At 47.6% G+C, this 26,118-nt stretch overlaps 1 protein-coding gene across 1 annotated transcript in view; it reads left to right on the top strand.

Moving 5' to 3' along the window:
- Window positions 1-20,163, top strand: part of CNTN2 (contactin 2) — a 30,887-nt gene extending 10,724 nt beyond the window's left edge. Inside the window, exons 2-23 of the mRNA XM_069772069.1 lie at window positions 2,004-2,124; window positions 6,688-6,832; window positions 7,110-7,285; window positions 7,612-7,707; window positions 8,034-8,243; window positions 8,835-8,934; window positions 9,207-9,385; window positions 10,077-10,213; window positions 10,750-10,879; window positions 11,773-11,923; window positions 12,205-12,332; window positions 12,706-12,881; window positions 14,155-14,275; window positions 14,563-14,721; window positions 14,864-15,013; window positions 15,756-15,826; window positions 16,020-16,254; window positions 16,687-16,802; window positions 17,176-17,362; window positions 17,723-17,835; window positions 17,924-18,092; window positions 18,825-20,163. Coding sequence (XP_069628170.1) covers window positions 2,070-2,124; window positions 6,688-6,832; window positions 7,110-7,285; window positions 7,612-7,707; window positions 8,034-8,243; window positions 8,835-8,934; window positions 9,207-9,385; window positions 10,077-10,213; window positions 10,750-10,879; window positions 11,773-11,923; window positions 12,205-12,332; window positions 12,706-12,881; window positions 14,155-14,275; window positions 14,563-14,721; window positions 14,864-15,013; window positions 15,756-15,826; window positions 16,020-16,254; window positions 16,687-16,802; window positions 17,176-17,362; window positions 17,723-17,835; window positions 17,924-18,092; window positions 18,825-18,934 — 3,114 coding nt within the window. The 5' untranslated portion in view covers window positions 2,004-2,069 and the 3' untranslated portion in view covers window positions 18,935-20,163. The remainder of the gene's footprint in view (window positions 1-2,003; window positions 2,125-6,687; window positions 6,833-7,109; window positions 7,286-7,611; window positions 7,708-8,033; window positions 8,244-8,834; window positions 8,935-9,206; window positions 9,386-10,076; window positions 10,214-10,749; window positions 10,880-11,772; window positions 11,924-12,204; window positions 12,333-12,705; window positions 12,882-14,154; window positions 14,276-14,562; window positions 14,722-14,863; window positions 15,014-15,755; window positions 15,827-16,019; window positions 16,255-16,686; window positions 16,803-17,175; window positions 17,363-17,722; window positions 17,836-17,923; window positions 18,093-18,824) is intronic.
- The last annotated feature ends 5,955 nt before the right edge of the window (window positions 20,164-26,118 follow it).

The following is a 26,118-nucleotide window of genomic DNA, read 5'->3' as shown; positions in this document are numbered from 1 at the left end:
TTCGACGCTCGCTGCCTTTCACAAACCCTGGGCATTGGATCACGCTGGTGAAGAAACCATACTGCAGAGACCTGGAAAAGTCAACTTATTAATTAGTGCAGTGCTGGCATTGCCTGCAAGCCCACATCGCAGGGCTGCCTGCAAAACAGATCGAGCTAAAAGCTGGTCCTTGTCCCAAAGTGCTTACGACGTGAGCGCAAGACACATGAGAGAGAAGCAGGCAGAGGGTGAAGGCAGGGGAACAAAGAGGCAGTGTTAGCTGAAAGGCCGTGGGTTCAGGACACCATTTGGGGCATGATTCTCGTTGACATCAAGTGATTTCATGTGACTGACTCACTTCAGGGCTGCTGGAACAAACTGCGTGGAGCAGCTTTCATGTCAATGAGTCTCACGCCCTTCTCCGCTTTGTCCCCGAATAGCCTGTCTGTAGCACAGCTCGGCCCTCTCCCACTGCACGCCATCATTTCTTTATGGCAGGGGTCCCTCCTTCCCCGGCCGCGCAGTACAATTAAGCACCAGCCTCATTTAGAGGCCTGCCATATAAAAAATGTTTAACCGAAGCATGAGCTAGCTAAGGGCGGGCAGGCTGGGCTCTGCTCTCAGCGCTGGACCAGGAGGCTGGAATCCAGCCCTCCAACCCAAGCAAGATAAGAATTGTGGAGGATTTGGGATGAGGTCTCCTCCCTTCCAAGTGTTGGTAGCAAAATCTTCTCTTTTGGGTGAGGACACAAAGAGGCCAGGTGGCTTTTCCCCCCAGCCAGGGTCTCCGGAGGCAGGACGTGAAGCAAACACGGGACTATCACTGTTTGCTCAGGTGCATTTCAAGGGCTGCTCTTAATGAGCGGGACACTGGGTTTTTTAAAGCAGCAATGCACAGGGGGCTGCATCCCATGGGACAGAAAGCTAATCCCTGCTCGGAGGAGCTTAGGAGCAGTACTGCCTGCTCGGGTAGACAGATGGGCAGGGAGAGGAGTGGAAGCGGCACCAGCTGGAGCAGAGGGATAAGCAGCACTCGCAGCCCACGAGCAGCCCGGCTCTTGGCAGTGCCTTCAGCAGCAGCTCACTGGGGTGTGCGTTTGGGAGAGCACCGGGGAACTCGAGGCTCTGCCAGGCGGCAGGGTTCCTCGATGCATGATTTCAAAAGCATTTGTTAACAAAGAGGGAAAAAAAACCCAGCCCAACATCCCTGCCGGAGTTACAAGGACAGAGGTGCGTGTGCTGAAGCTGGTCCCGTGGTGGGTTTAGCCAGGAGAGCACAGGGACCAGGGTCTGCACAAACAGCTCGGTGTTTTGTTTGGGTTTATTTTTGAGATCTTGGAAGTCAGGAGTCTGCAGAGGGGACTGGAAATCACTGCTCCACCTACTAATGTGTCTTACGGCATCAGGAGATGCCTTGGCGCTCTGTTATCTCTTGATTAACCATTCAAATGCATTTAGCTTAGAAGAAAAGCAGGAAATGACCCAGCCCTGTGCAGCCGCCTTGTGCCGCTCGCTTTCCCCACTGCACGGATGCTCTGCAAGCTGGGGTGCACTGCACAGTTATGAGCTGGGTCACCCCAACCTCTCCAGAACAACAGACTCAGGGCCGGCACGGCACCCAAAGGCAGTCACTCCCAGCCTGAAGAGTTTCAATGAAAGATGCCTTTTTCACAAAATAACAAGAACAAATTATTTCTGCCTCCTCCCCCCCACCAATATCCTGTGTGCTTCTGGCTTTGCGTTTTTTAATAAAAAATGCTAGGAAGGAAGCACTCTTTTTGGAGGAGGGAGGAAAAATAGCAGATAGTAAGGGAGAAGGAACAATTTCCCAACCAGATCTGCCATGTCAGAAAGAAAAAGCTCCTTCAAACCCCTGTGTGTTCCTCACCGAGCAGCTGGATGTTTGCTCCCAAGTGACTCTCACCCCGGGCTCGTGGCCAGCGGGGACGTGCAGCTGGACGCTGGACCCTCAAGCAGAGCCACAGGAATGCTGCAGATAACTTCTCTCTCTCTGTCTCTGGCAGGGCTGCTGTCCCCGCTCGCCCGTAGAGGCTCAGCCGTGGAGACCATAACCCAGCCGGAGGCGCAGGATGGGAGGTGCCGCTGGATTTGTCCGCACATCCTTGGCTGTCGTCACTTTTCTGGGTAAGAGCAGCCCCTCGCCTCTCCAGCCTGGAGGTTTCTGTGGGACAGCCGAGAGGGGATGTCGGAGGTGCCAAGCGGGACATCGCCCAGGGTAGACAACGCATATGTTGCGTTGCTCACCTGGGACGCACCTCTGCATGTTCTGCGGCTGCAGCGATGCTGAAGCCCAATTCTCCTGGGTGGTTGATGCAGCCAGGGGATGTGTCTTGTACCACTCAAGAAAGTTGTCTTGTACAACTTCCCTTGTACCACTCAAGAAAGAGGACAGGAACTGTTGACACACAAGCCTCCCCCCTTATAAATTCAAATTTAAGTGATATGCAGAAGATGTAGATCCTCAGGCAAAGCCTTGGCAGGATCAGTGCCCCTCTGTAGCCCGTGCTGCCCAGGCTTGTCCCGGCCTTGGCACAAAGAGGAATTTCCTCCCACCAGCAGGACCCGCTCATGGCAAAGCCACTTCGCCTCCTGGTTTTTCTAGGGAAGCCTTTTTGGCCATACCCTGACTGCAAAGATCCCCCATTCATCGGGGACCATTTCTGGATCTCGGGGAGTCTCAGGCTGCACTCTGAAGGTCCCTTTTCAGCAGGGAGACATTTCATTTCAGACAACCGAGAATTAGATAATGTCTTCAAGCTAATTCATCATCCCAGGCAGAGACTGCTCGCCTGTCCTTATAAATATCTAATTACCTTTGAATGTTCTCTGGATCCCCGAGGAGGCAGAGGGAGGGGTGGATGCCCTAGATTGGGAGGCAATTAGCCTGTTTGGAAATTGGTCTGACCCAAATCTGGTAGAGGCAGCAAGATGGAGCTGGGCTCTCCCATTAACCAGCTGAGTTCATGCAACTTGCTCCCCATCCAAGCTGAGCCCGCAAAAAATGACTCACTGTAAAGCCTATGAGGGTTATTTTCCCCTGACCTTTGGCTGATGATGCAATGGATCTCAGGAGCCAGCTGGGACAGGGAGAAATCCTCAGTGGGAACATGAGCAAGGGACCAAGGACAAAAAAATGCCAGCTATAGATGAGGCTCAAGGAAACACTCTAGAGTGGGTGAAGACCCAAAGCCTCCATGTCTCGGCTGTCAGCTACAGCCCTGGGAAGCTGGGTTGGCAATGTCAACCCTCCCTCGGCTGTATCACCGAAAGGATGACTTCCCAGCAATACATAAAGGTTTAAAGCCTATGAAGTGCACAGAGACAACTCTCTAATGAACAAGGCTGTCAGAAAAGTCTAAAAATCTCTCTGGCCTTTCTTCATTCGGTAAAAGCCATGAAAAAATCTTGAAATCTAAGGCTAGCCAAAGCACTGTCCCTTTGTTCCTCAGAAAGCTTCTCGTTAAAAATAACCCTCTGTTCCTCAGAGAGCTGCTCTTTAAAAATAACCACTTTGATTTTGTGCACATGTGTGTGTTCAGATTTCCTATAAAACCAATTAATTGCTCAGCTCCCTCACGAGCCAAGGCTTCAGGCCGTGGTCAGTGCTCCAGAGCTACAGCTATGCTGCCTGTGCTCAATAAAAGGATTGCTGCTGATGTCCTCAAAAACTGGAATACCTCTTGGAAAACATTCAACCGAGACATTTATAATTTCCCGGTCTCCAAAGCTAGTGTGGGGCTCAGCACAAAGGGAACGTGTTCTGCCTCCTGGACACCTGGGCTTTCCAGGTCTGACTTTCAGCATATTCCAAATACTAGTAATAATGCAAAACCGCCCTGCCAGAAATGGGCCAGCACCACTGCACAAGGGAGACGCTGGCAGTCACCTCCCTGCTCACGGAAGTGGCAAAGGAGATAAGGTTTGAGTTTTGTCTGTTCCAGCAATATCTGGTATCAAGTTTGGGAATTTTTTTATACACACAAAGACTGCTATGTCCTTGGTGGTGTATTTCATAATACAGTATTTTTCTCTCCCAAACAGTAGCACAAGTCACTCTTGGAGCACTATGTGAAATCTTCAAGTATTTCTACAGCTGTTTTTCCAAATCTTAATTTTCAGATGTTCCAGTTTCATCTATTCCTATTTATTTTGGTGTTAATATTTATTTTTCCTAATAATGAATGTTGTTCTAGAGAGGCGTAGCAGCATTTTTATCATAATTTCTGCTCTCCTAGCTGGATTTTAACACAGAAAGTAGGGCTGCATAAGGCATGCCCAATTCTGAGTGGGTCACTCTGCTTCTTGCACATTTGGCCTGCAGGCTTGAAGACCTTCATTTTGTGTTTGTCTTCTCCCTGCTATCCAAATGACAGAGCCCAAGGAAGGTACCTGCTTTGGTAACATTAAAAATGAGAGTTCTGGGGTGACAGAAGTACCCAGACGATCAGTCTCAGAGGTATTGAGATTTACCACTCTGCTTTGCTCTCAATTCTTAGTTCTAACCATACCCCGATGTTGTAACTGTTTAATTATTACTTTAATCTAACTGTTGTTTTGCTTAATGAGTGAGATCCAGGCATTTCACCCCCAACATCAACCAGACACCTTGGAACTGTAGATAAAAACTCATCCGAACTTCTGGCATTGATTACATTTGAGAAAATCAATGGCTGACAGTTGTAGTCCATAACCTTGGCAGAGAATAAGGGACAGCAGCAGATAGCAACGGGGTGCAGACTCCGGGTGAATCAGAAGGGATGATTAGCGTAATTTGGCTTGATTGGGAAAGAGCATCCCATGCGAAAAGGCATGCATGTGAGTGTTAATAGTATATATTTTATTTGTTAAATAAATAGAAATTATTTACCATATGCTACCTATTAATCTCAAAATGTAAAGCTGTTAAACCTTAATCCATTTGCTACCATCTATCAGAACACAATTAATACGCTACTTTCTTATTAATTCTCCATTAAGTCTCATGATTATTTTACCTACTGGTCAGCAGTTATTTCCAGCTGATTGTTCCTCAGCATAGCCTTTGCTGACCCAACTGAGAAAAGATTTCCAGCTTACACAAGCTTCTCCCATGTGAATATAACTATTCTAGAAGGAAAATGGCACTTACAATGATTCGGAGGGAATACAACCCTCAAAATGCTGCTTTTCTCTTATTCCAAAGTATAAGACACAGGCTTACAGTCCCTCTCCCCTGTGTGACACCATCAGGCTCCTGCCCGCATGCAGCACATCCCTACTGCCGGAGCCGAGGGCCCAGGTAATTGGCTGCTGCTCGGACACAAGGAGCAGCCGACAGCTGCTCCGAACCCACTGAGCCAATTAGTGGAGCCCCTCTCCCGTCTCACCCTCATCTCCTCATGCAAGAGCAGCCGGAACATGAGACGAACCCCGGGAGCTACAGGTAAAGGACTGCTTCTCCCGAGCCCAGGAGAGCTGAGCTGGCTATTCCCTGCTGGAAGTTACTCTTGCATAAAACATCACACTTACTGGAGTCACTTAATTTAACTAGTGACCATGCTGTGTACTGTAGGGAAGGAAACAGATTGCTGGTTGGCATGGCAGTTTTAAGACAGTTATTAATTCAATTACAAAGCATGGAAGGATCCTGGGGCTAGCTAAGCATCTCCAAGCTTATCACTGCAGAGGCAGAGGGGGACTGTGCTGGGAGCACGCTGCCTTGAGGTGGCTCCATCCCTGCTAAGGGACATTTCTCAGGGTGCCAGGGAGAGAACAGACTTGCTGGAGATCGTTATCCCACTAGCCACTTCTGCAGTTAAGAGATTTCCAGGCAGCTTCTGCTTTGCTCTTACTTATTTGCACTGCCATTTCCATAAAGCCTGCATGGAAGGGCATCTGCTAGCATTTGCCATTTATCTGAGACACAGAGTCACTCACTGCAGACAGCTGGCACTTTCCAGTGAAACATCATCAGCACGCCAAAGGGTGGCCCAGATAGCATAGGAAAAGGCAGGCAGGTTCTTACGGTTCCTCTTGTGCCTGTGCCATACTCATGACAGCAAGATCAGAATCAAACCCGTATCGGAACACTACAAAGGAAGCTTCGAGCTCATTCCATTAGTTGAATAGCAGAACTGATACCTGCAGCATTGGTTTGCACACCAGCAAGCAGCAGGTTTGAGTCATCAAGAGCTGATGATGTTGCAGACGCAGGGATGGAGGGAAGCCAGGCATGTGCAGGGAGGCAGTGGCAGAGCTGCGAAGATCCAGGTTCTCCTCTCTCCTCTGTTGTTCTGGAGAGGACTTAGTTGGAACCAACCAGCCGAAGTTTGTACAGACGGAGGAGGAAAGCAGCACGTCCTCACTGCCAGGGACAAAGAGGGCATCCAGGAGTTCCCAGCTCCAGTCTCACCTGTGCATAGCTTTCCAAGAGGCGTGTATCAGTACTCCTTCTCTGCACTTCTTTAAGCACGTCTGGTCCCTCTGGCACAGCAGAGATGGTGTGAGATGCTCAGTGGGAAATGCACTAGCGTGCCCAAAGCCATGGCTGGGGCTGGGCTGTGGTGACAGATGGGTTGTGATTTTCACGTTGCTCCTTCTTTTATTCTAGATGCAGTTCTGACGCTGCCAGGGACACCCTACAAAACTAAAAATGAGAATTTTTAGAAAAAGCTAAATTGAGCTGAGCAGGTTTTCCCTCTCTTGCAGTTTGGTGCCGAGCACAGAGTAGCACAAGGAACTACGGGCCAGTGTTTGAAGAGCAGCCTGTCCACACCCTCTTCCCTGAAGGCTCAACAGAAGAGAAGGTCACGCTGGCTTGCCGCGCAAGGGCCAGTCCTCCTGCGACCTATAGGTGAGCTCGCCTGCTCTCTCTCTCTGTACCAAGGACTGGGACACAACCATCAAAAATTTTGCTTTCTCTTCACATAAAGAAAATCACTAACATGGGAATCAGCTTCCTCGTCCACACATGATGTGCCATCCCTCCCAGGTCACAGACCAGATCTAAATCTAACTCAAATCCCAACACACCACAGCTGGAAAAAGAAGCAAGCACAGCCTCCTATGAGGCACCACGAGTGTTACAGTGAGTATTTACCCCTCTCACTCTTTACACTTGCTCTTGACAGGTGGAAGATGAATGGCACAGAGATAAAGATGGACCCAGATTCCCGTTACAGGCTGGTTGCAGGTGACCTAGTGATAAGCAACCCAGTGAAAGCCAAGGATGCTGGCTCCTACCAATGCGTGGCATCTAATTCCAGGGGCACGGTGGTCAGCAGGGAAGCCTCCCTCCGCTTTGGCTGTAAGTTTGCCTCCACAAGGTAAATGAAATGCAGCCACAGTTATGCTGGGGGTAAACTGAGCCCCCCTGCTCGCATTAATAAAGGTTGGAGAGAAGTTCTCCTATGCATGGTACCCAACATCATCACTTGGAGATAGCTCCTGGTGCTTTCCATTAACATGGAGGTGCAGTAGAAATTTGATGCACTACAGAGAAAGTCAGTAATATTTTTGGATCTCCCTCTGTACAACCGCTGAAAAGACCAGCCTGTGGAGGGAGAGAGAAAATACAGTAATTCCTCCAGCTGTTTTTTTCATCCATGGACAGGTTTCACTTTGCATGTTTAGTTTTGCAGGAATTCTCCGCAGAAGAGCGAGACCCCGTGAAGATTACAGAAGGCTGGGGAGTGATGTTCACCTGCAGCCCTCCTCCCCATTACCCAGGTAAGGGTTTGCATTTCAGCATCGCCACTAGCAGGGATTAGCAGCACTGCTGGTGCCAGGTGGTGAGATGCAACAGAGCAAGGGATTCCCAGACAAGTGAATCACCCCTTGCTTTTCTTTGGGAATTTTAGGGAAGCAAATTTGTTTCTAATTCAGACTCTGTAAAGCAACAAAACAGAGGTAGGACTTAGCACATGGAAAAAACAAGTACCATCCAAGGACCAACTTCAGCTTAGACTGGTCTAGGAGACAGCCTGCTGGGTTTAGTCCCACCTGAGAGGACACAGGCAACTTGTGCAGTTTGTTCCTTTTTCTTTTCCTCACAGGTTTATCCTATCGATGGCTCCTGAATGAGTTTCCCAATTTCATCCCAGCCGATGGAAGGCGTTTCGTCTCTCAGACCACAGGAAACCTTTACATTGCCAAGACAGAGGCTTCTGACCTGGGGAACTATTCATGCTTTGCCACCAGCCACATCGACTTCATCACCAAGAGTGTTTTCAGCAAGTTCTCCCGGCTCAGCCTTGCTGCAGAGGGTCAGTGCTCTTGGATTATCATAAGGGGACTGGGCAAAATGCGAAACTAACAAGCCATCACAAAGCACTCAGCCTCCACAGGATACCAGCAGGGCACCAATCACCCACCAGCCTCTCAGGGGAGCTTAAGAGCTTACAAAAATATTAATTGGCTGGAACCTGGGGGAAGCAGCCCTCTCTCCAGGCTTCGCTGCTTGTGCAGCTACAAACCCCTCAGTGGGGTTTCTCTGTTTGTAGGAGAGACATGGCACAAGGTGCAGCCTGTGCAGGCTCACATACCCCTGAAACTACTCTCCTGTGCGTCTGGTGATCTTGCAGAGGTGCAGCTAAAGATACTTCTTGGGCAGGGCAAAGGTTTTTAAGCAGGTAGGAAATTAATGAGAAATAGTCCTGAGATGCTGTAGAGATTTTTAGAGACTTTAGTAAGAGCCGGTTTAAAAAGAAAATGAAACTTAGCCTCTGTTGCCTTATCCAAACGCACAAAGCTTTTGGAAAGTAGGGTAACCTTGCAGGTACCTCTGCCCTTTAAGACCTCACGTGTGCCATTTTAAACTCATCCAGAACTCCTCAACAGTGCTTTCCTTTTAACAGATGCCAGGCAGTATGCACCCAGCATAAAAGCCAGGTTTCCTGCAGACACCTACGCTCTGGCTGGGCAGATGGTGACTTTGGAGTGTTTTGCCTTTGGAAAGTGAGTGCAGTATCCGTATCGCTCAGGCTCAGGATGGGGAGGGTATCGCAGAACCTGCAACTTTCACAACCCCACTCTTCAACGGGTCTACTGTAGACCAGAGATGGAGGGGTAATAGGAAGAGGGAGGAACTGGCTAAAGCCATCTGTCCTGCTGGCCAAGGCCCAGCTGGGATGGGACCTGGGTGGCTAAGTGGGGACTGAGTTACACTACGTTGTAATGCAGCACAGGGTACCCAAGAGCTGGCCTTCACCAGATTTACTCTTACATAGCCCCGTTCCTCGAATAAAGTGGAGGAAGCTGGATGGCTCGCAGTCCTCCTCCAAGTGGATCGGCAGCGAGCCCCTCTTGCAGATCCAGGATGTTGGCTTTGAGGATGAAGGCACTTATGAGTGTGAGGCTGAAAACATCAAAGGGAGAGACACCTACCAGGGCCGCATCATCATTCAAGGTAACACATTTAATCACATGCCTTTCCAGAGCAGAGCAAGATGCCCCAGGCAATGGACTGAGCCTTTGGGACTAAACCCACCACTTCTGATCCTGCCTCATATCAGCCCTAATTAAATCTATTGCAAAGCCCTAACAAAGACCTGCAGTGATCACTGATACCTTTCCTCAGTGGATACATTTAGGCTATGGCAAGTAGACAGCTCCTAACTTGCTCTAAAGAAATTCTAGCAAAAATGAGGTAACCAGGGAAGGAAGCATAGCGGTAAAAATCAAACTTGGCTCTCAACCAAGATATTCTCCAAGCCTGGGGTACTTACACAAGGGATAAAGCTTGGAGCTATTAATCAGATCTAGTCAAGTTACAAAACTTAACTTAGTCTGAATCCAGTCTTTTCTGAAGTTCAGGAATGACTGCATTTAGTCTTAAGAAGAGAAACCATAACGTTCTTCCTCAGATCTGGATTCTGCCATAATTTTGTGCAGTCCACATGCACAGCTGCAGCCAGACCCATAGAGGACTCAGGCTTGCATCGCTGCACAAAAGGCGAAGGCTGTTACTATGGTGAAACACGCTGCGATAAATAAATCTGCCAGCAGAGATGACACAATGAGCATCCTTCTGCCTGCCTGGCACAACAAACCTCTCATCTGATCTTCTTGGCTCTGCCACCTCTCTTGCTCCTTTGCAGCTCAGCCGGAGTGGCTGAAGGTGATCACAGACACAGAAGCCGACATTGGGTCCGACCTGCGCTGGAGCTGCGCAGCTGCTGGCAAACCCAGGCCCGCAGTCCGATGGCTTCGGGATGGGCAGCCGCTGACCTCCCAGGTACCACCGTGCAGGTCTGACAGCGAGAGCAGCTCAGCCAGTGCACACCAGAATTTGCAGTACTGAACCTGCTACTCCAGACTTAGACCCTCTACTGCCTCGCTGCAAATGCATCTCAACCCCGTTTTATCACCCCGCATCCCTATTCCATGTGCCCCCATGAGGCTGCAAAGCAATGCCACAGTCCTTATCGACAGCAAGTTCCTTCTCCCGTCACTGCCATCCCAGCCATTGCTTCATGCAACTACAGGACCTCATAGCCAGTTATCAAGGCGGATAAATAGCACCTTGTACCTGTCTCTGTATGACCTGCACGTTGCGGCTCAGGCACTCAGAAGTCTCAGCAAACAGAGCACAGTGATGTGGGGTAGTGACTGGACAGATGGAAAAAAATGTCCTGCGTTTTCTCCCATGGAAAACCAGGCTGGCTTCAAACTGGCATAAGAGTCTGTAATGAAACTCAACCCTGAACACATAAGGCTTGAGTTCCATTTTTGTTTTTCTCATCTAATGGGTTCATCCTCTTGTTTGCACAGAACCGCATCGAAGTGAGCGGTGGAGAGCTGAGATTTTCCAAGCTAGTCCTGGAGGACTCTGGCATGTATCAGTGTGTGGCTGAGAACAAGCATGGCACAGTATATGCAAGTGCTGAATTAACAGTGCAAGGTAATTTCTCATTTCCCAGTGCTCTGGGTTTCAATGGGACACTGAAGCATTTTAGATCTCTTCCTAACATCCTATGCTTGCAATCTCAGAGTAAGATAAGAGCAGACAAAAACTGCTTCACTCACCATTGAAATATAGTTGCTGGTTCAACAAGACACTCTACAACCCTTTAAAATTTAAACCTTGTGTAAATTCAGTAATGCTGTAAGAGAACAAGGACATCTGTTTAGCTACAGAAAGTGTACAGGAGACACAGCAGCAGCACTACAAGCTCTCTTCCACTACACAGCCTTCCTCTTTTTTGGAGGACAGAGGTCAAAGAAAAGAGCTCAGTATCCATTCCGCCTGCTTTGATGGATGGTGACTGGAATTGGACTGATGCCAAACTTGTTCCACATTAGTCTAAAAGCTTATCTCCTTGTGGTCAGTAGATGCCAGAGAGAAATTAAAGGCCCTAAGCAACTATTCAACTATTCAACGTTAACACATTGCAATGCACGAGGGCAACAGATAAAATCTAATTCTACCTCTGCAATTCCAGGAGGAGTTTTAGGCAATCTGGATGCCTGCATTGGTGACTTTGGTCAGGATATTGAAAAGAATATCCTCTACATTTTCAAAAGCAGCTGTTCTTGTGTCTCTCAAAGACCTTGCACTTGTTAGGGTCATATCCCATTGCTACGTATGACACGTGTGTCACGTAACACCTGCCTTGGCAGGTGTTAGACACCACCCAGCAGCAGAGGAATCACTCCATCTTGCTCACCAGATATTGCCATGCTTCTGTTACCGAGTCATCTAACAACAAATCAATACCTAGTTACATGGCAGTGAAAATGCTCACATAGCAGGGTTTTCTAATCATTCCTTAATCCTCTTTTTTTCCCCTGTAGCCTTAGCACCAGATTTTAGACTAAACCCAGTGAAGCGACTGATACCTGCAGCCCGAAGTGGGAAGGTCATCATTCCATGCCAACCAAGAGCAGCACCAAAAGCCACTGTGCTCTGGACCAAAGGGACTGAACTTCTGATCAACAGTAGCAGGTAGCAGCACAGAGTCAGCTTCTACCTAGAAACCACAGCTAAAATCACATTTTTTTCTTGCCAGGAGATTGGACTTGATGACCCAAGTGTGCTGCTACATCCCTGAACATAAGCACTTTGTTATTCCTCTAGTTTCTTCTATAGAAAACGCCTACATAATATTTTGCAGTCCTGTCTTTATCACCAATTTCTCTAAAATCAGCAAGTGCTGGAAATTGTCAGGTATACAGAGTGAACAGACATTTTAACCTTCCTCTTGTATGGTTCTTCTTCCTTTCCAGGGTGACTATTACCACAGATGGCACCTTGATCCTCCAGAATATCAGCAAATCTGATGAGGGAAAGTATACCTGCTTTGCTGAGAATTTCATGGGCAAAGCCAACAGTACCGGAATCCTCTCTGTTCGAGGTAGAGATGTTTGCCTTGATTTAGGGGTCAATTGAGCAAGAAACAACTAAGAATGCCATGATGTGATATTTCTCCTCTCCTTATACTCCCCAAAGTCAATGCTATATTCAGGGAATCAAAGACATTTCAGCCTGTGGAGCAGCAAACCTTCTGCCTGACCCACCAAATCATACCTACCAACAACTGGTCCTTGAGAAAAGCATTTCCATTTTCTAACCACTGCAATCCCTCATCTTCTTCCTGTAAAACTACAGCTGTTAGAGAAGGATGACAAGTTGGAAAGTGTTAGTTGGTTTGGATGCTCTGCAGCATTCATATATATCTGGTACATGGACATTTGCAACTAACAGCCCTCCCTGCTCTTTCTCTGCAGATGCCACCAAAATCACATTGGCACCATCTAGTGCTGATATCAATGTAGGTGAAAACCTTACTCTACAATGTCACGCATCCCACGATCCAACTATGGACCTAACCTTCACCTGGTCACTAGATGATTTCCCCATTGACTTTGACAAGTCTGAGGGGCACTACCGGCGAGCCAGTGTGGTGAGTAGAAAGGGCAATTATGTACCATCAAAAAGGACAGAAAACTAATACCAGCCTCTTTGTTTGCATGTTTGTGGTGGGTTTACCTGGCTGTACACCAGGTGCCCACCAAAGCTGCTCTGTCACTCCCCCTCCTCAACTGGACAGGGGAGAGAAAACATAATGAAAGGCTTATGGGTCAAGATAAGGACAGGGATAGATCGCTCACCCGTTACTGTCACCGGCAAAACAGACTGGACTTGGGGAAATTAGTTTAATTTATTAACAATCAAATCAGAGTAGGGCAATGAGAAATGAAACCAAATCTTAAAAACACCTTTCCTCCACCCCTCCCTTCTTCCTGGACTCAACTTTACACCCAAGTTCTCTACCTCTTCCCCCTGAGCGGCACAGGGGGACAGAGAATGGGGGTTGGGGTCAGTTCATCACACGTTGTCTCTGCCGCTCCTTCCTCCTGAGAGGACTCCTCCCCTGCTCCAGCATGGGGTCCCTCCCACAGGAGACAGTTCTCCACAAACTTCTCCAAAGTGAGTCCTTCCCACAGGCTGCAGTTCTTCATGAACTGCTCCAGTGTGGGTCCCTTCCCCGGGCTGCAGTCCTTCAGGCACAGACTGCTCCAGTGTGGGTCCTCCACAGGGTCACAAGTCCTGCCAGCAAACCTGCTCCAGCGTGGGCTGCTCTCTCCATGGGGCCACAGGTTCTGCCAGGAGCCTGCTCCAGCACGGGCTTCCCACGGGGTCGGTCACAGCCTCCTTCGGGCATCCCCCTGCTCTAGTGTGGGGTCCTCCCCGGGCTGCAGGTGGAGATCTGCTCCACTGTGGGCCTCCATGGGCTGCAGGGGGACAGCCTGCCTCACCATGGTCTTCCCCACGGGCTGCAGGGGAATCTCTGCTCCAGTGCCTGGAGCATCTCCCCTTCCTTCTGTACTGACCTTGGTGTTTTGCAGGGTTGTTCCTCTTACATGTTCTCACTCCCTTCTCCAGCTGCAGCTGCGCAGGTTTTTTTTTTCCCCTTCTTACATACATTATTGCAGAGGCACTACCACTGCCACTGATGGGCTCGGCCTTGGCCAGCAGCGGGTCTGTCTTGGAGCCGATTGGCACTGGTTCTGTTGGACATAGGGGAAGCTTCTAGCAGCTTCTCACAGAAGCCACCCCTGTAGCCCTCCCGCTACCAAAACCTTGCCACGCAAACCCAATCCAATGTTGAATGCTGGACTGTGATCAGGCATGTTCTAATGCTCTCCCCACTGTCTTTTCTCTTCCCCACACAGAAGGAAGCTATTGGGGACCTCAGCATCTTCAATACCCAGCTAAAGCACTCGGGGCGGTACACATGTACAGCCCAGACAGTTGTGGACAGTGCTTCAGAGTCAGCCACGCTGACTGTCAGAGGTAATTTCTCTGTCGTAAGGTCCCCTGCTCCTTACAAGCCCGAAGTAACAGCATAATCCTTGCAAGGGATCAGCTCGCTCTTCCCTTGCTACCACCTCACCATCTAATATTTGAACTGGATGGGATAGGCTTATGAGCTTTTCTGGAGGCCAAAATTGGAGGTGGGGCTTCCTAGCTTCCAGAGAAGAAAGGCCTGATTTTAATTTATGACTTGCACAATATCAAGAGCAGTAAGCCTCCAAATCTTTCATCTTAGTAATATGTCCGTCTGTCTCTCGTCATCCCAGGACCTCCAGGCCCCCCCGGGGGCGTGGTGGTGAGAGACATCAGTGACACCACCGTCCAGCTGAGCTGGAGCCGTGGCTTTGATAACCACAGCCCTATTGCCAGGTATATCATCGAGGCGCGGACCCTCCTCTCCAGCAAATGGAAGCAAATGCGTACCAGTAAGTGTCTTGAGGGCAGCGGCGGTGGCATGGCCCGTGCTGGCTGCAGGGCACCAGCTCACTGACAAGTTCTTGCTCTGTGCTCGTACACCAGCTGCCACTCGCTCTATTTGTTCTTCTCTCATGTTATTGGATTATATAGATCCTGTAAATATTGAAGGCAATGCAGAGACAGCCCAGGTGGTGAACCTCATTCCTTGGATGGATTATGAGTTTCGGGTCTTAGCGAGTAACATTCTTGGAGTTGGAGAGCCGAGTTTACCCTCCAGCAAAATCCGTACCAAAGAAGCAGGTATGTGCAGATACACTCAGAGGTAGAAAGGGGAATCACAGGTACCTGCTCCTACATGCTGGAGGGGGAAGGCTGGATTGCAGCATGCCTTGGTCCCAAACAATTAGTCATCTCCTTGAGTGCTTCTAGAGGTGATGCCATCACAAAATCCTCTGCCTTTTTGCCCATTTACACGTCAAAGACAAAGCAGTACTAGAGCTGGCAGCCAACTTCACCAGCATTAGATACAGTATATTAAACCATTATAAATTCTAGCTTCAAATCCTGTACCTTCTGGGCAGTAAGGCTTAGAAAGGGGAAAGAGACCTATTATATCAGAGAGCACAACTCTGCAAAGACAAGGTAAATTTCCCAGCAAATGGCTGTGAATGTTCATTCTATCTTCTGCTGCTTGAACGTGCAAGCAGAAGGGATGTAATAAGACCAGAACTGCTCTCAACATACCAAATGCATATTAACTCCTTTCTACTAAAAACTCTCCTCCATATCCCTGCTTTTGAGCTTGATTCTTGTCCCCTCAGAGACATGCTGCCTCCAAATAAGCTCGTCAGGTACTAGCCAGTATTCTAGACCCAATTTTCACAAAAATCTGAAACACAGCTGAAAACATAGAGACAAGCACTTTCATACAAGCTGTCAAAGCCTGGCTACTCCCAGACCGCGCGGTGTCTGTGCTCATTTTCATCACTATTGTTTCCTTAACCCAACCTGTGCTGTCTGCTTTTGTTTGGGGACCCGACAGCACCTACTGTGGCACCATCTGGGCTCAGCGGAGGCGGAGGGGCTCCCAACGAGCTGATCATCAACTGGACAGTAAGTCAGCAGCACGGCACCAGCCGTGGATGCTGGGAGAGGGCCAAGGGGAGGAGCACATGCCATTTCTTTTCGGAAATCAGTGCTGCAATTACAATTTTGATATGTGGTTGAGCCAAACACTGTGCTTAGTCCAAAGTCTTGCTCATTTGAACGGACCAAGGCTCTTCTCTCTTTCCACCCCCCCTCACAGCCGACACTGCGGGACTATCAGAACGGAGATGGCTTTGGCTACATCTTGTCATTTCGCAAGAAAGGCACCCAGGAATGGTTGACAGCAAGGGTGCCACACGCAGAATCGCTGCACTATGTCTACCGCAATGAGAGCATCAGTCCCTACACCCCCTTCGAAGTGAAGATCAAAGCATACAACAGGAAAGGAGAGGGACCAGAGAGCCTCACTGCCATCGTGTACTCTGCAGAAGAAGGTAAAGAGGGACTGCAGAGACTCTGAATTCACAATGTTTTGTCCAACCAACCAACGTGTCCTCAATCAGCTCCTTGCAGAGCTGTGTCAGTCTGGGAGCATAATGATAGGAGAGGTTTCTTCTATTCAAAGAACAGCTGACAGTGATTTCAGCATAACATTTATCTTCTACTTCAAATACACAGATAGATATTTCCCTAAGCCCAGCCATGACTGTACACCCCGAGCTTTAGAGCAGACACAGATCCTCACAGCACACAGCTGTGGCCCTGCTTGTCCTACTAAGTCCCTAAATCCCTTCCCCTTGTTTTGCTCCGTACACATAATACCAGCTGTCTGGCTGCACAGTAATGGTGCTGCAGGAGAGCCCTTCGTTTCAGTATGGTGATTATGCTAGGAAAAGGATTTTATTCCCTTTTGTTGTGTTTTTCAGAACCGAAATTGGCTCCTTTCAGAGTTATGGCCAAGGCTGTTCTGTCCTCAGAAATGGATGTGTCCTGGGAGCCCGTTGAGCAGGGAGACATGACTGGAGTGCTTTTGGGCTATGAGGTACGAGCCTGCCATGGGAATGAGAGACACTGAAATTGAGATTGGAGAGTCCAGCAAAGAAGATTCCCCCAGACTAAGTGAGGTGAAAGGAAACAGCATTTTGTTTCCACAGATGAAGGATAATTAATGGACAGCACGAGGCTCTAATGGGGCCAGTACTACTGCTCAGAAGAGAGATGAGTAAGAGAGAAACACCCTTTCTTTTTCTGCTTGCCTTTCCACACAGGCTGTAACCTTATTCCCAGGCACATACTAAGCAAAATACACAGAAACAAATACCAAAGGGTCTCCAGCACCGGCTGTGGATGGACTGAGTCTAGTATTTGCAGATGCCTCTATTCTTACTAAACCCATCATATCCTTTTCTATTCAGATCCGGTACTGGAAGGATGGTGATAAAGAGGAGGCAGCTGACAGAGTGAGAACAGCGGGGCTGGTCACATCGGCTCATGTAACTGGCCTAAACCCCAACACGAAATACCACGTGTCAGTCAGAGCTTACAATCGGGCTGGAACCGGCCCTCCCAGTCCCTCTACCAATGTCACGACAACAAAACCGCGTGAGTGAGCCCTGACCACCTCTGCTTTGAACATTGTACTCCCTGGGGCTGCTGCTTCCTCCCGAGGACTCCCAATGATCAGCTAACTGATTAGCTTTTTTATCTTGGTGCTCTAACGCCATTTTAAGTAGTCCATAAAACAGTTCCCTGAATTTCCTCAGATCAGCCTTGTGGTCTGCGTATCATTTATCTGAGCTCTGTGCTCAGAGTAATGTTTGCTGGGATACTTCCCTTTAAACCAACCACAGTGGTGCCCTCACTGTCGACTAGTTGTAGAGTCTCAGGAAACAGTTGTAACCAGCACAACCTTCTCATCGGTCCATGACTTACTGAATCTCTGTCTTGTTTTGCATCTCTTAGCACCAAAGAGGCCACCTGGCAACATCTCCTGGACTTTTTCTGGGTCTACAGTCAGCATCAAGTGGGACCCAGTGATGGCAAAGGCAGATGAATCTGCAGTTACAGGGTACAAGGTACAGGCAGCATGTAGCTGGCCTTCTCTTACAGGTGACCCTAAGGAAATCACAGTGAACGTAAACTCAAACTTGCCTCTTCCAACAGATGCTCTACAGGCAGGATTCCCACTCTGCTCCCACACTATACCTGGCCAGCAAGAGCCGGATTGACATCCCTGTACCTGAAGACTTCACTCACGCCTTTGTACAGATCAGAGTGACAGGCCCTGGGGGAGATGGAATCCCAGCAGAAGTTCACATCCTCCGAAATAGTGGTACGTATACTCCTCTGCCTATACACACTCCATGCACAAACACTCATTTACAGGGTGCTTCACAGACCACTGGAAAATGAGCTCAGAGAGAGGAGTTAATCTGCAGCATTACTTGCATGTCATTCGCTACCACTGTTCTTTGATAAGTAATGACTTAGTCACACCTCCTCCACTACCGGGCTACAGCACAGCATAACAACAATAAATGCTATTATGTTTTAAAATCCCACTCGCCCTTCCAGGAACACGGGGGAATGTCCTACCCCAGTGTTTTAGGCTGAGACTGTGGAACTGGTCTTTGACTCCCTTGTGCTGTTCACTTAAACGAAGTGAAGCATTCCTCTCCAGCCCTCCATCAGCCAACCTCTCCCCAGATTCTGAGCAACTTTCAGTCTAGTCTGAACCCAGCTTTATTATTTGCAGCTAAAGCCCTCGAGGCCCCACGCAAGCCCAACTTACATTCACTAAGAGTGAAATCCTGACTCTGCTTGTGGGGCCCCGACCCCAACTCCAGCAGGTTCTCTTGATTCAGGGGGTAAGTACTCGGGGCCCACCTCCAAATTCTTGTTTCAAATACAAGTGTTCCTGGGAGGTTCATCAGTGACAATCACAATACGAGCACACAGAACCCCAGGACTAACATTTTGCCAACCCTCCCAACCGTTTCCTTAAGACATCCAGTTGTGTCTGTGCAACTAGACAGTTGCTCCTTCCCCGTTCCCTTTCTTTCAGGGACAAGTATGATGGTGGAAGACTCTGTGATGAGGCCAGTGCCACATGCTGTCATTATTACAACTAACTCTCTAGTAATGGTGGCCCTGATCAGCTACCTGGAGCTCTGACGATGGCTAGCGCAGCAGAGGACTCCCGGACACGCTTCCTCCCAAGCCAGTGGGGAACTACTTAATACTTGGCTGCTGCAACTTCAAGTTTGTACCACAGCAGCACTACAGAGAAAGGATTTGACAACATTGTTTTAAGGGAGGAAGAAAGAAACAGCTTCTTTTTTTTTGTTGTTTTGGAAGAATATAAGCTTTCATACAAGACATGGGTCTTTAACCAATTAAAATTTTTTTAAAGAAACGAGTAAAACAAAGAAGAATTCTACATGAATTCTGACAGCCAACTGCCCCACACACTGTATCCAGTAGGTTTTCTGCCTTATGAAGCCATGTACTAAAATAACCAGACTGCTAAATTTGACTTTTTAAAATATGTACAGTGAATTTTGGGGGGGTAAGGGGAGGACGGGGACTGAGGATTTCACAGTGATCAGCATGTTCCATACCAATCCCAGTCACAGCCATCTCTAATGAATTGTGGGACAGGATTTCCGTGCCCCCTGCCCCCCCCCAATATGAGCCAAATTCTGCAGCAACCAGCCCAAGGAGATAAAGCCACAAGAGAGATTGATCTCTGCCCCATCCTGAAGATGGGTGATAACAGAGTTTAGATTGTGAAAAGCTTTTTTACAACACTGGTGTTAACTTGCAACCCCAGCCTATTGTTTGTATCAACTGTTATGCTGTGAGGTGCAATGTTCAATGTTATCCATATCCCACATGCTTTTGGGGTGTTTTTGTTATACTGTTTGCTCTTTCCTTTTGTATGGGGAGGAGAAGGGGTAAGCAAAAAGGAGATACTTTTCTAGTATCCACTAATTTGGAGAGGCAGTTCTGCCTAATAACGGAGATGTCAACGTATCCAATTTCAATAGACAGAGGGTCTTAAGGGGGGAAGAAAAAGGAATATTACATAATTTAACCAAGAACTGGAGGCTCAAGGAAGCCATCACTGGAGCAACAAGGAAAATCTGGACTCGGATTCATCACCCTACACAAATAGTTCTGTCCAGCCAAAATACCAGTCTCAACTCAGGACTGCAAGATTGAGATCCAACCAATAAGTCAGTCTGGTTTTCAGGACCAAGGCTCATACAGCTAATGTAAATGGGAGGGCTGATACCCCAAACAAGTACAGCGATGTTGAGGTGTACCATTAGCTAAAATAGTTGGGAATAGATGTTGCACATTAAAATCTGTCTCCTGGCAAAGCAATTGACCAAAGTTAACGAGAAGCTGATTGACATAGCTTGCTGGTTAGATCCCAAGCACACTTTTAGGGACCTTTACCTGCCTGTACCTTCCTCCTTCCCAGCGGACAATACTGCTGACCTAGCAATCTTAGTTCCAGAATTACCTGACAAAGGGCTACACTTGCAGGACTGTGTGATGGCAAGGGACTGACATCCAGTTTCTACACTAGATGCCAATTCCTTGCCCTTGCTAATCATTTTAAAACTACCGTGTCCTAGGCCTTAGTGAGCATTTGAGAGATTACATGCATAAATCCCTGGCCTCCCGAAGTTATGCCTACTGTATATATCCATAGCATCCCATCACAAATTTTTCAGCATCTGGCCTACTCTGGAAGCAAGAAGGTAAAGGCACCAGTAGATTCACACCATGCGATGCAAACAGCAAGGCTCCAGGCTGAGGAAGAAGGGCTCCTATATGTTTAGCAAACAAGATAAATGTTTTTAAGAATCAGGCAAAGAAAAATAAACTTAATGAAAGAGTCTAAACATTTAGAGCACAGCTGCAGCGAAAAGAAAGGGTACCTCACTGTTTCCATTACAAATAACACCTGGGATAAAGTGGAAAAAAGAAGACAACAGCTCCCGCTGACAGATAGCAGACTGAAGCAGGCAGCAAAGGCAGAGAACCCTCAGCCCCGGACCCTGTCCTGAGCTTCCTCCAGGTCCCTCTGCAGCTCTCCATGAATTACCCCGTTGGTCCCTCCAGCAGGCTGAAACACTTCCTTCAGAAGGACAACAGCTAAATATAAATTATATTTTTGTATGATTTATGTTCTTGAAGATTTTAAAATATTTTTATTGATGTTTGGAAGCTTTATTTGGCAAAATATTTTATGTTGTTAATTCATCATTTTTGTTATCACCTCCATCTTGCTGGGCCTTCAACCTTTCTCCCACAAAAGATGGGGTGAAAGGAAAATTAGGAATTCAGTGTTAGCTCAAAAGCAAAGGAAATTAGGGCTTGGGCAACAGCTACCTGATCGATATGCAGAACTAGCAGTAGCCATAATGACAATATTTAGGAGGCATAAACTAACTGGACCTACAGAGCTTCAGACCACTGCTGAATGATGCCCAATGCAGCCCTGCAGAAGCATGGGCCCAATTCAGGAGAGGAGCAAACAAAAGCAACAAGGTTAAATGACATGCCCAAAGAGCGTTCACCGAATGGAGATGCAGATGCTGAAGGCACCTCACATCCGATCCTGTCGAGTAGCCAAAACTCTGCAGGGTGGGACCAGAACAGAAATCCCTCATACTGAAGAAGTCTGCTGCACTCCTCGGGAGGAATCGCTGAGTAGGAGGGAGCTGCTTCAGTGCACAGCCTAGCCGCAGTCACGAGGTTTGTACTGGTTTCAGGCACAGACTCTGCATGAGGCCAGCTGTTTTCACCCCATCATGCATCACCAGTCCCATCCAGGGCAGCCAAAATGTCTCCTCTCCCAATGGGCTGCTATGCCTGCATGCCCATGAACACGGCTAATTCCCTTCAAGAGGGGTACACTAGACACCTCCAGGGCTGAAGAACATGCTTTGATGGACCACACGTTGGATGAACGCTCACAAGCGAGCAAAGCAAAGCAAGGTACTCCTGTGAAATTCAAGGGCTGAGGTTCAGCATCAGTCTAGGTCTGACCACAAAGGCTATGCAATGTCTCTTGCAGAAACTTGGTCTCAACAGATGCTTCCAAATGTGTCTGGCAACACTGGTGGCTCTGTCTGTTTTATTGAACTTTACAGTGTTGGAAAGCAAGATGCTTTATAGCATGGTGAAAACAGTATCTAAATGCTGCAATGACACTGGTTTTTAAATAGCAGCCACCTGCAACATTTCCCTGGGAAGATTAATACATTTTCCATACATTTCTTTGTTAAACTAGATCACAGACACATTTTATGTAAGAAGTGAAAAACTACATGAGTTGGATTGCAAATGTTCCAGTTTGCACTGCTCTGCATTGCAAATGGGCTGAATACATTCTCATTTGTAAAACTGATGGGATAGTATTTTCGAAAGCCTTCAAATGACAAGTAGATCCCCTTGAAAGTTAAATGTCTTCAATCTGAATTCAAGCTACGCCTCTTTTTTAAGAGGGTAAATCATCAGTACATACAGTTTCATCAGTATGCATTTTAAACCAAAACACTGCTGAGCTTTTGCAACATTTTAAGGATTACACATAGCAGCAGAGAGGTATGACCTAGTGATAACCACAACGGCCTTCCAACCACTTGCTCTAATCCCAGCTCAGACACTGACTCCATCTATGGCTCCAAGCAATTATTTCACCACATGCTGCCTCAGTTTCCCTTCCTGAAAAGTGAGGCACAAGCATGTCATTGTGTGTTTGCAAGTTCTTTGCAGTTTGAAAGTATCTGCGTATTCACACTGCTGTCAAAGGCGTGACTGCAGCTCACGTTGGGTATCAGAGCTGACTCAAACTACCTAGCTCGGCCACCAAGAGCTGTGTACCCGCAGCAGAACACGCTTCAGCAAGGCTGATTAGTCACTGTCTGAGTCCTTGGTGGCAAACCTGTCCTTGTACCTGTGCTGTCTCTGCTACCTAGTCCCTACCTAACTCGGCCAGCCACAGCTCAGCTGACATCAATGTTTCCTGAGCATTAGCATAAAGAAACTCTGAAAAACGCACATGATAAACAGGCAGTCTCTCCCCCATGGTTTTTTTTTGAAATTTTGGGGGAATTTGTTGATACTCCAAAGCTGCAGGGCGGAAAAGATAATGGCACGTTATGAAACGCTACAGGTGAGCACAGGGAAACACCTCAGGTGAAGGACAGGGCACATTGGGGAGGAAAGGGGACAGAAAAGACTTTCCACTTGCAACACTGGTGGATGAGAAAGGTCAAGTTCAGGCCCAGACAGCTGCAAGCTAAACCCTGCTCCAGACAAGACAGCTCAGTTTTTGTACGTACGCACAAGCCAGGTTAAGACAAAGACTGCCTTGTCTTAGGCAGTCTGTTCTGCCATTTGATTTATCAGGGGGTTAGGTGATCCACAGAAAAGGATTTGCACGTGCAAATGCAGCATTTGTACCTAGTTAAACTTTATCCAGGCTATAAAAAAACCTACATATAAAGCCTAGCCAGAGCCACCAACAGGAGAAAAAGATGTGGAAGAAGCCTACTGTAAAGCCAGTTAGAGCTTTCTAAAATGCAGCACAGGGGTTAAAAGGAAAGGTGTTCAGAGCTGGGAGAGAAAACCTACATTTCAACATCTTAACAGAATTTACTGGCTTTACACTATTGCATTAAGTTGCAAATCAATTTCCTGTCTCATTAAGAATCCCCTAAATTTAATTGCTCTGAGCATTTGCTTTAGAGATTAACTTACAGGGATGAGTTAAGTGCCGTGGGTTTTGTTCTCAGCGCTGTAATGACTTGCTAAGGAAAGTCATCTAATTTCACAGGGTCCATCTTACTTGTCAGTAGTAAAAATCAACCTGACAAGGGTGCTGTAAGGAGTATGCAACAAGGCTGAAATGTTTTGAGACTCCCAAATAAGAGGAGCTTTACAGTTCTGATTTATTCATACTTAACATAAAATAATCTTCTACCTGGTACTACTGAACTTACAGACTGAAGACTGCACTTCTAGTTTTAGGCTGTCTGGGCTAAATTCAGCACTCAGCTATACGAGTTTGCATCCATAACAGCTCACATTTGCAGCAGGGCCGATTAAGTGTTGTGCCCTGAATGGAAGACACTAGTATCTTTGCCCAACGAGTCAGTTGGATAACACAGGCATCACATTTAGCTAATGCCTGGGGGGGTCTAAATCCCATCTGCTCTAAACCTGCAAAGCTATCCCCCAACCACAGAAACCCTCTGCTGTGAATATTTTAATCCAGATTCACTACACACAAACAGGGCAGTTTTCTTCTCAGTAACTTTGTTGTACGCTATTTTTTTAAGAAAACCAAATGGGAAACATTGTAAGCATACTGTACTTACTGTAATTATGGTTATTTATTGGCTACAGTAGCACGCAGTTCATAAATAAAGATATTCAGAGACTTTAGACAACTACTGGAGTCTGGAGTACTTCTGTCCAGCTTTAAATGCAATTAGTACCTTGCTTGCTCAGGAGTCCCCCCAGCCCAGGACTATATTTTTCCTGACTGCCAACTGCGCATACTAATACAAACAAGAAGCCCCATGAGACTCCATCTGCACGGAGCTGGACCCTTCAGCAAAAGTTAAGTCAATTAAGATGTAGTAAACAGAAATTCTATCCCATGACAGTGATAACCAACCAAAAGAGGAGAGACTGTTCATGGAGCAAGGAATTGCAGGTGTTGAGGGTCTGGTTAGAGATGTTAATGTGCTCTCTCTGGCTGGTATTCCAATGGCTAGGAAGTAATGCTAGAAAACTCAAAGTCAAAAATTTCATGCACCTTATTAGCAGAAAGGGTAACTGATTGTTGGAAAAGCTTGCCAAAAAGCTTCATCATCAATCACAGCCTTTAAACTAAGATTGGAAGTCTTCCAGGAAAGATATCCACTAGATTAGCCACAAGCTAGCAGGCTTGCAAAGGTTCACTTACATTATAGAAAATAATTTCCTTCATTGCAGGAAGCACTGCATGAAATCACCTCATCTATGTTATGTCAGATTAATTCATCACAGTCATTCCTTCTGGCCTTAAAAAAAAAATCTACTGGCTTCCTTCTACCTTTGGGAAGAATGTCAAGAGATCAGCTAAAGCAACAGTACGCAGTGCAGCCCTGAGGGTCTCCACTGGAATTAAGCTGAAGCCAGACGCTGTCATGAGAAAGACGAGAAATTGGGCTCCGCAGTACTGGGTCATGGGAAGTCTCACCCGAACTCTTTCCCTCAGCCCATCCTGGATGCATTTACTTTCATATAGCCCCTAAAAGAAATACCATGCTTGACGATGGGATGCCCAGGGGGGACTCAGACACTGGCTGCAGCAAGATGTGCTCCCAAGACCTGCTCTGAGCCTCTAAGGACAGAGGGATGGACAGAGGGATAGACAGAGAGATGGATGGAGGGAAGCAGCTGCTCCTCCTCTTCCCAGAAGCTACAGCCACCCACAGCTTGAGGTGACAAATGCAGTTTGTTGCCATATAACCCTGCCCAGCCCCTGGCCTCTGGGATGGCAAAGCTGACCCCACAAAGGGCCCGAAGAGGCTGGGCTCAGCTGTGCTCAGACCCCAGGCAGGCTCCTGCCCCTCTGCCCCACGCTCTACAGAGCTGCAGGCGAGAATGCTCATCACCGGGGCCGTAATTAGCTCAGGGATTTATGCTGCAAAGGGGCTTTGTAAAGGTGAGGGCAGCATCATTAAAGAAACCAGCAGGGAGCGGCCAAGACTGAGATGAATCCCTCCCCAGTTCCTCCCCGGCAAGGGCACTCCTGCTTTCTCAAGAGCCATCATTAAATGCCACTGCACATGATATAAATCAAGGAGACAAATGTATCGTCACTGACAAACAGGTGGGTCCTACTGGAAACGCAAGCACAGCCCTGCGGAGGGAGCACGCTGGCAAGCCGTGCTGTGCGGACACTGGATGAAGGATGCTGTGAGGCATCGCTTATGCCCATCAGTCCCTGCAAGCCAGGACCAGCTGACCACTCTAACCTCACAAGAGCTCAGCTGCATTTAAGAACAAAAAACAGTTTATCTAGGAGTGTCTGTGTGTTTCCAGCAAAAGCTCCTACGCAGGTTTCAGGCATTAAGGCTGTAGCCACTATGAGGACAGCCCTTCTGCAGTATTTTGGCAGGCCTGGTCCCAAGAGAGGTATTTTTCTACACAGAAGTATCAAGGGGAAATAGATAACTTTCTGTGAAACCTAAAGCATTTCCACCTAAGGTTCAAATTTGTATGAGTTGTTTGGGGTTTTTCCTGCAGGGGTAGGGTGGCTGAATTGGTTTACTGCTCCTCTG

Source organism: Haliaeetus albicilla, chromosome 26 (assembly GCF_947461875.1).
Source record: "Haliaeetus albicilla chromosome 26, bHalAlb1.1, whole genome shotgun sequence".
Lineage (NCBI taxonomy): Eukaryota > Metazoa > Chordata > Aves > Accipitriformes > Accipitridae > Haliaeetus > Haliaeetus albicilla.
The sequence above is the reverse complement of the archived record's forward strand: the minus strand, read 5'-3'. Positions and strand labels throughout refer to the sequence as shown.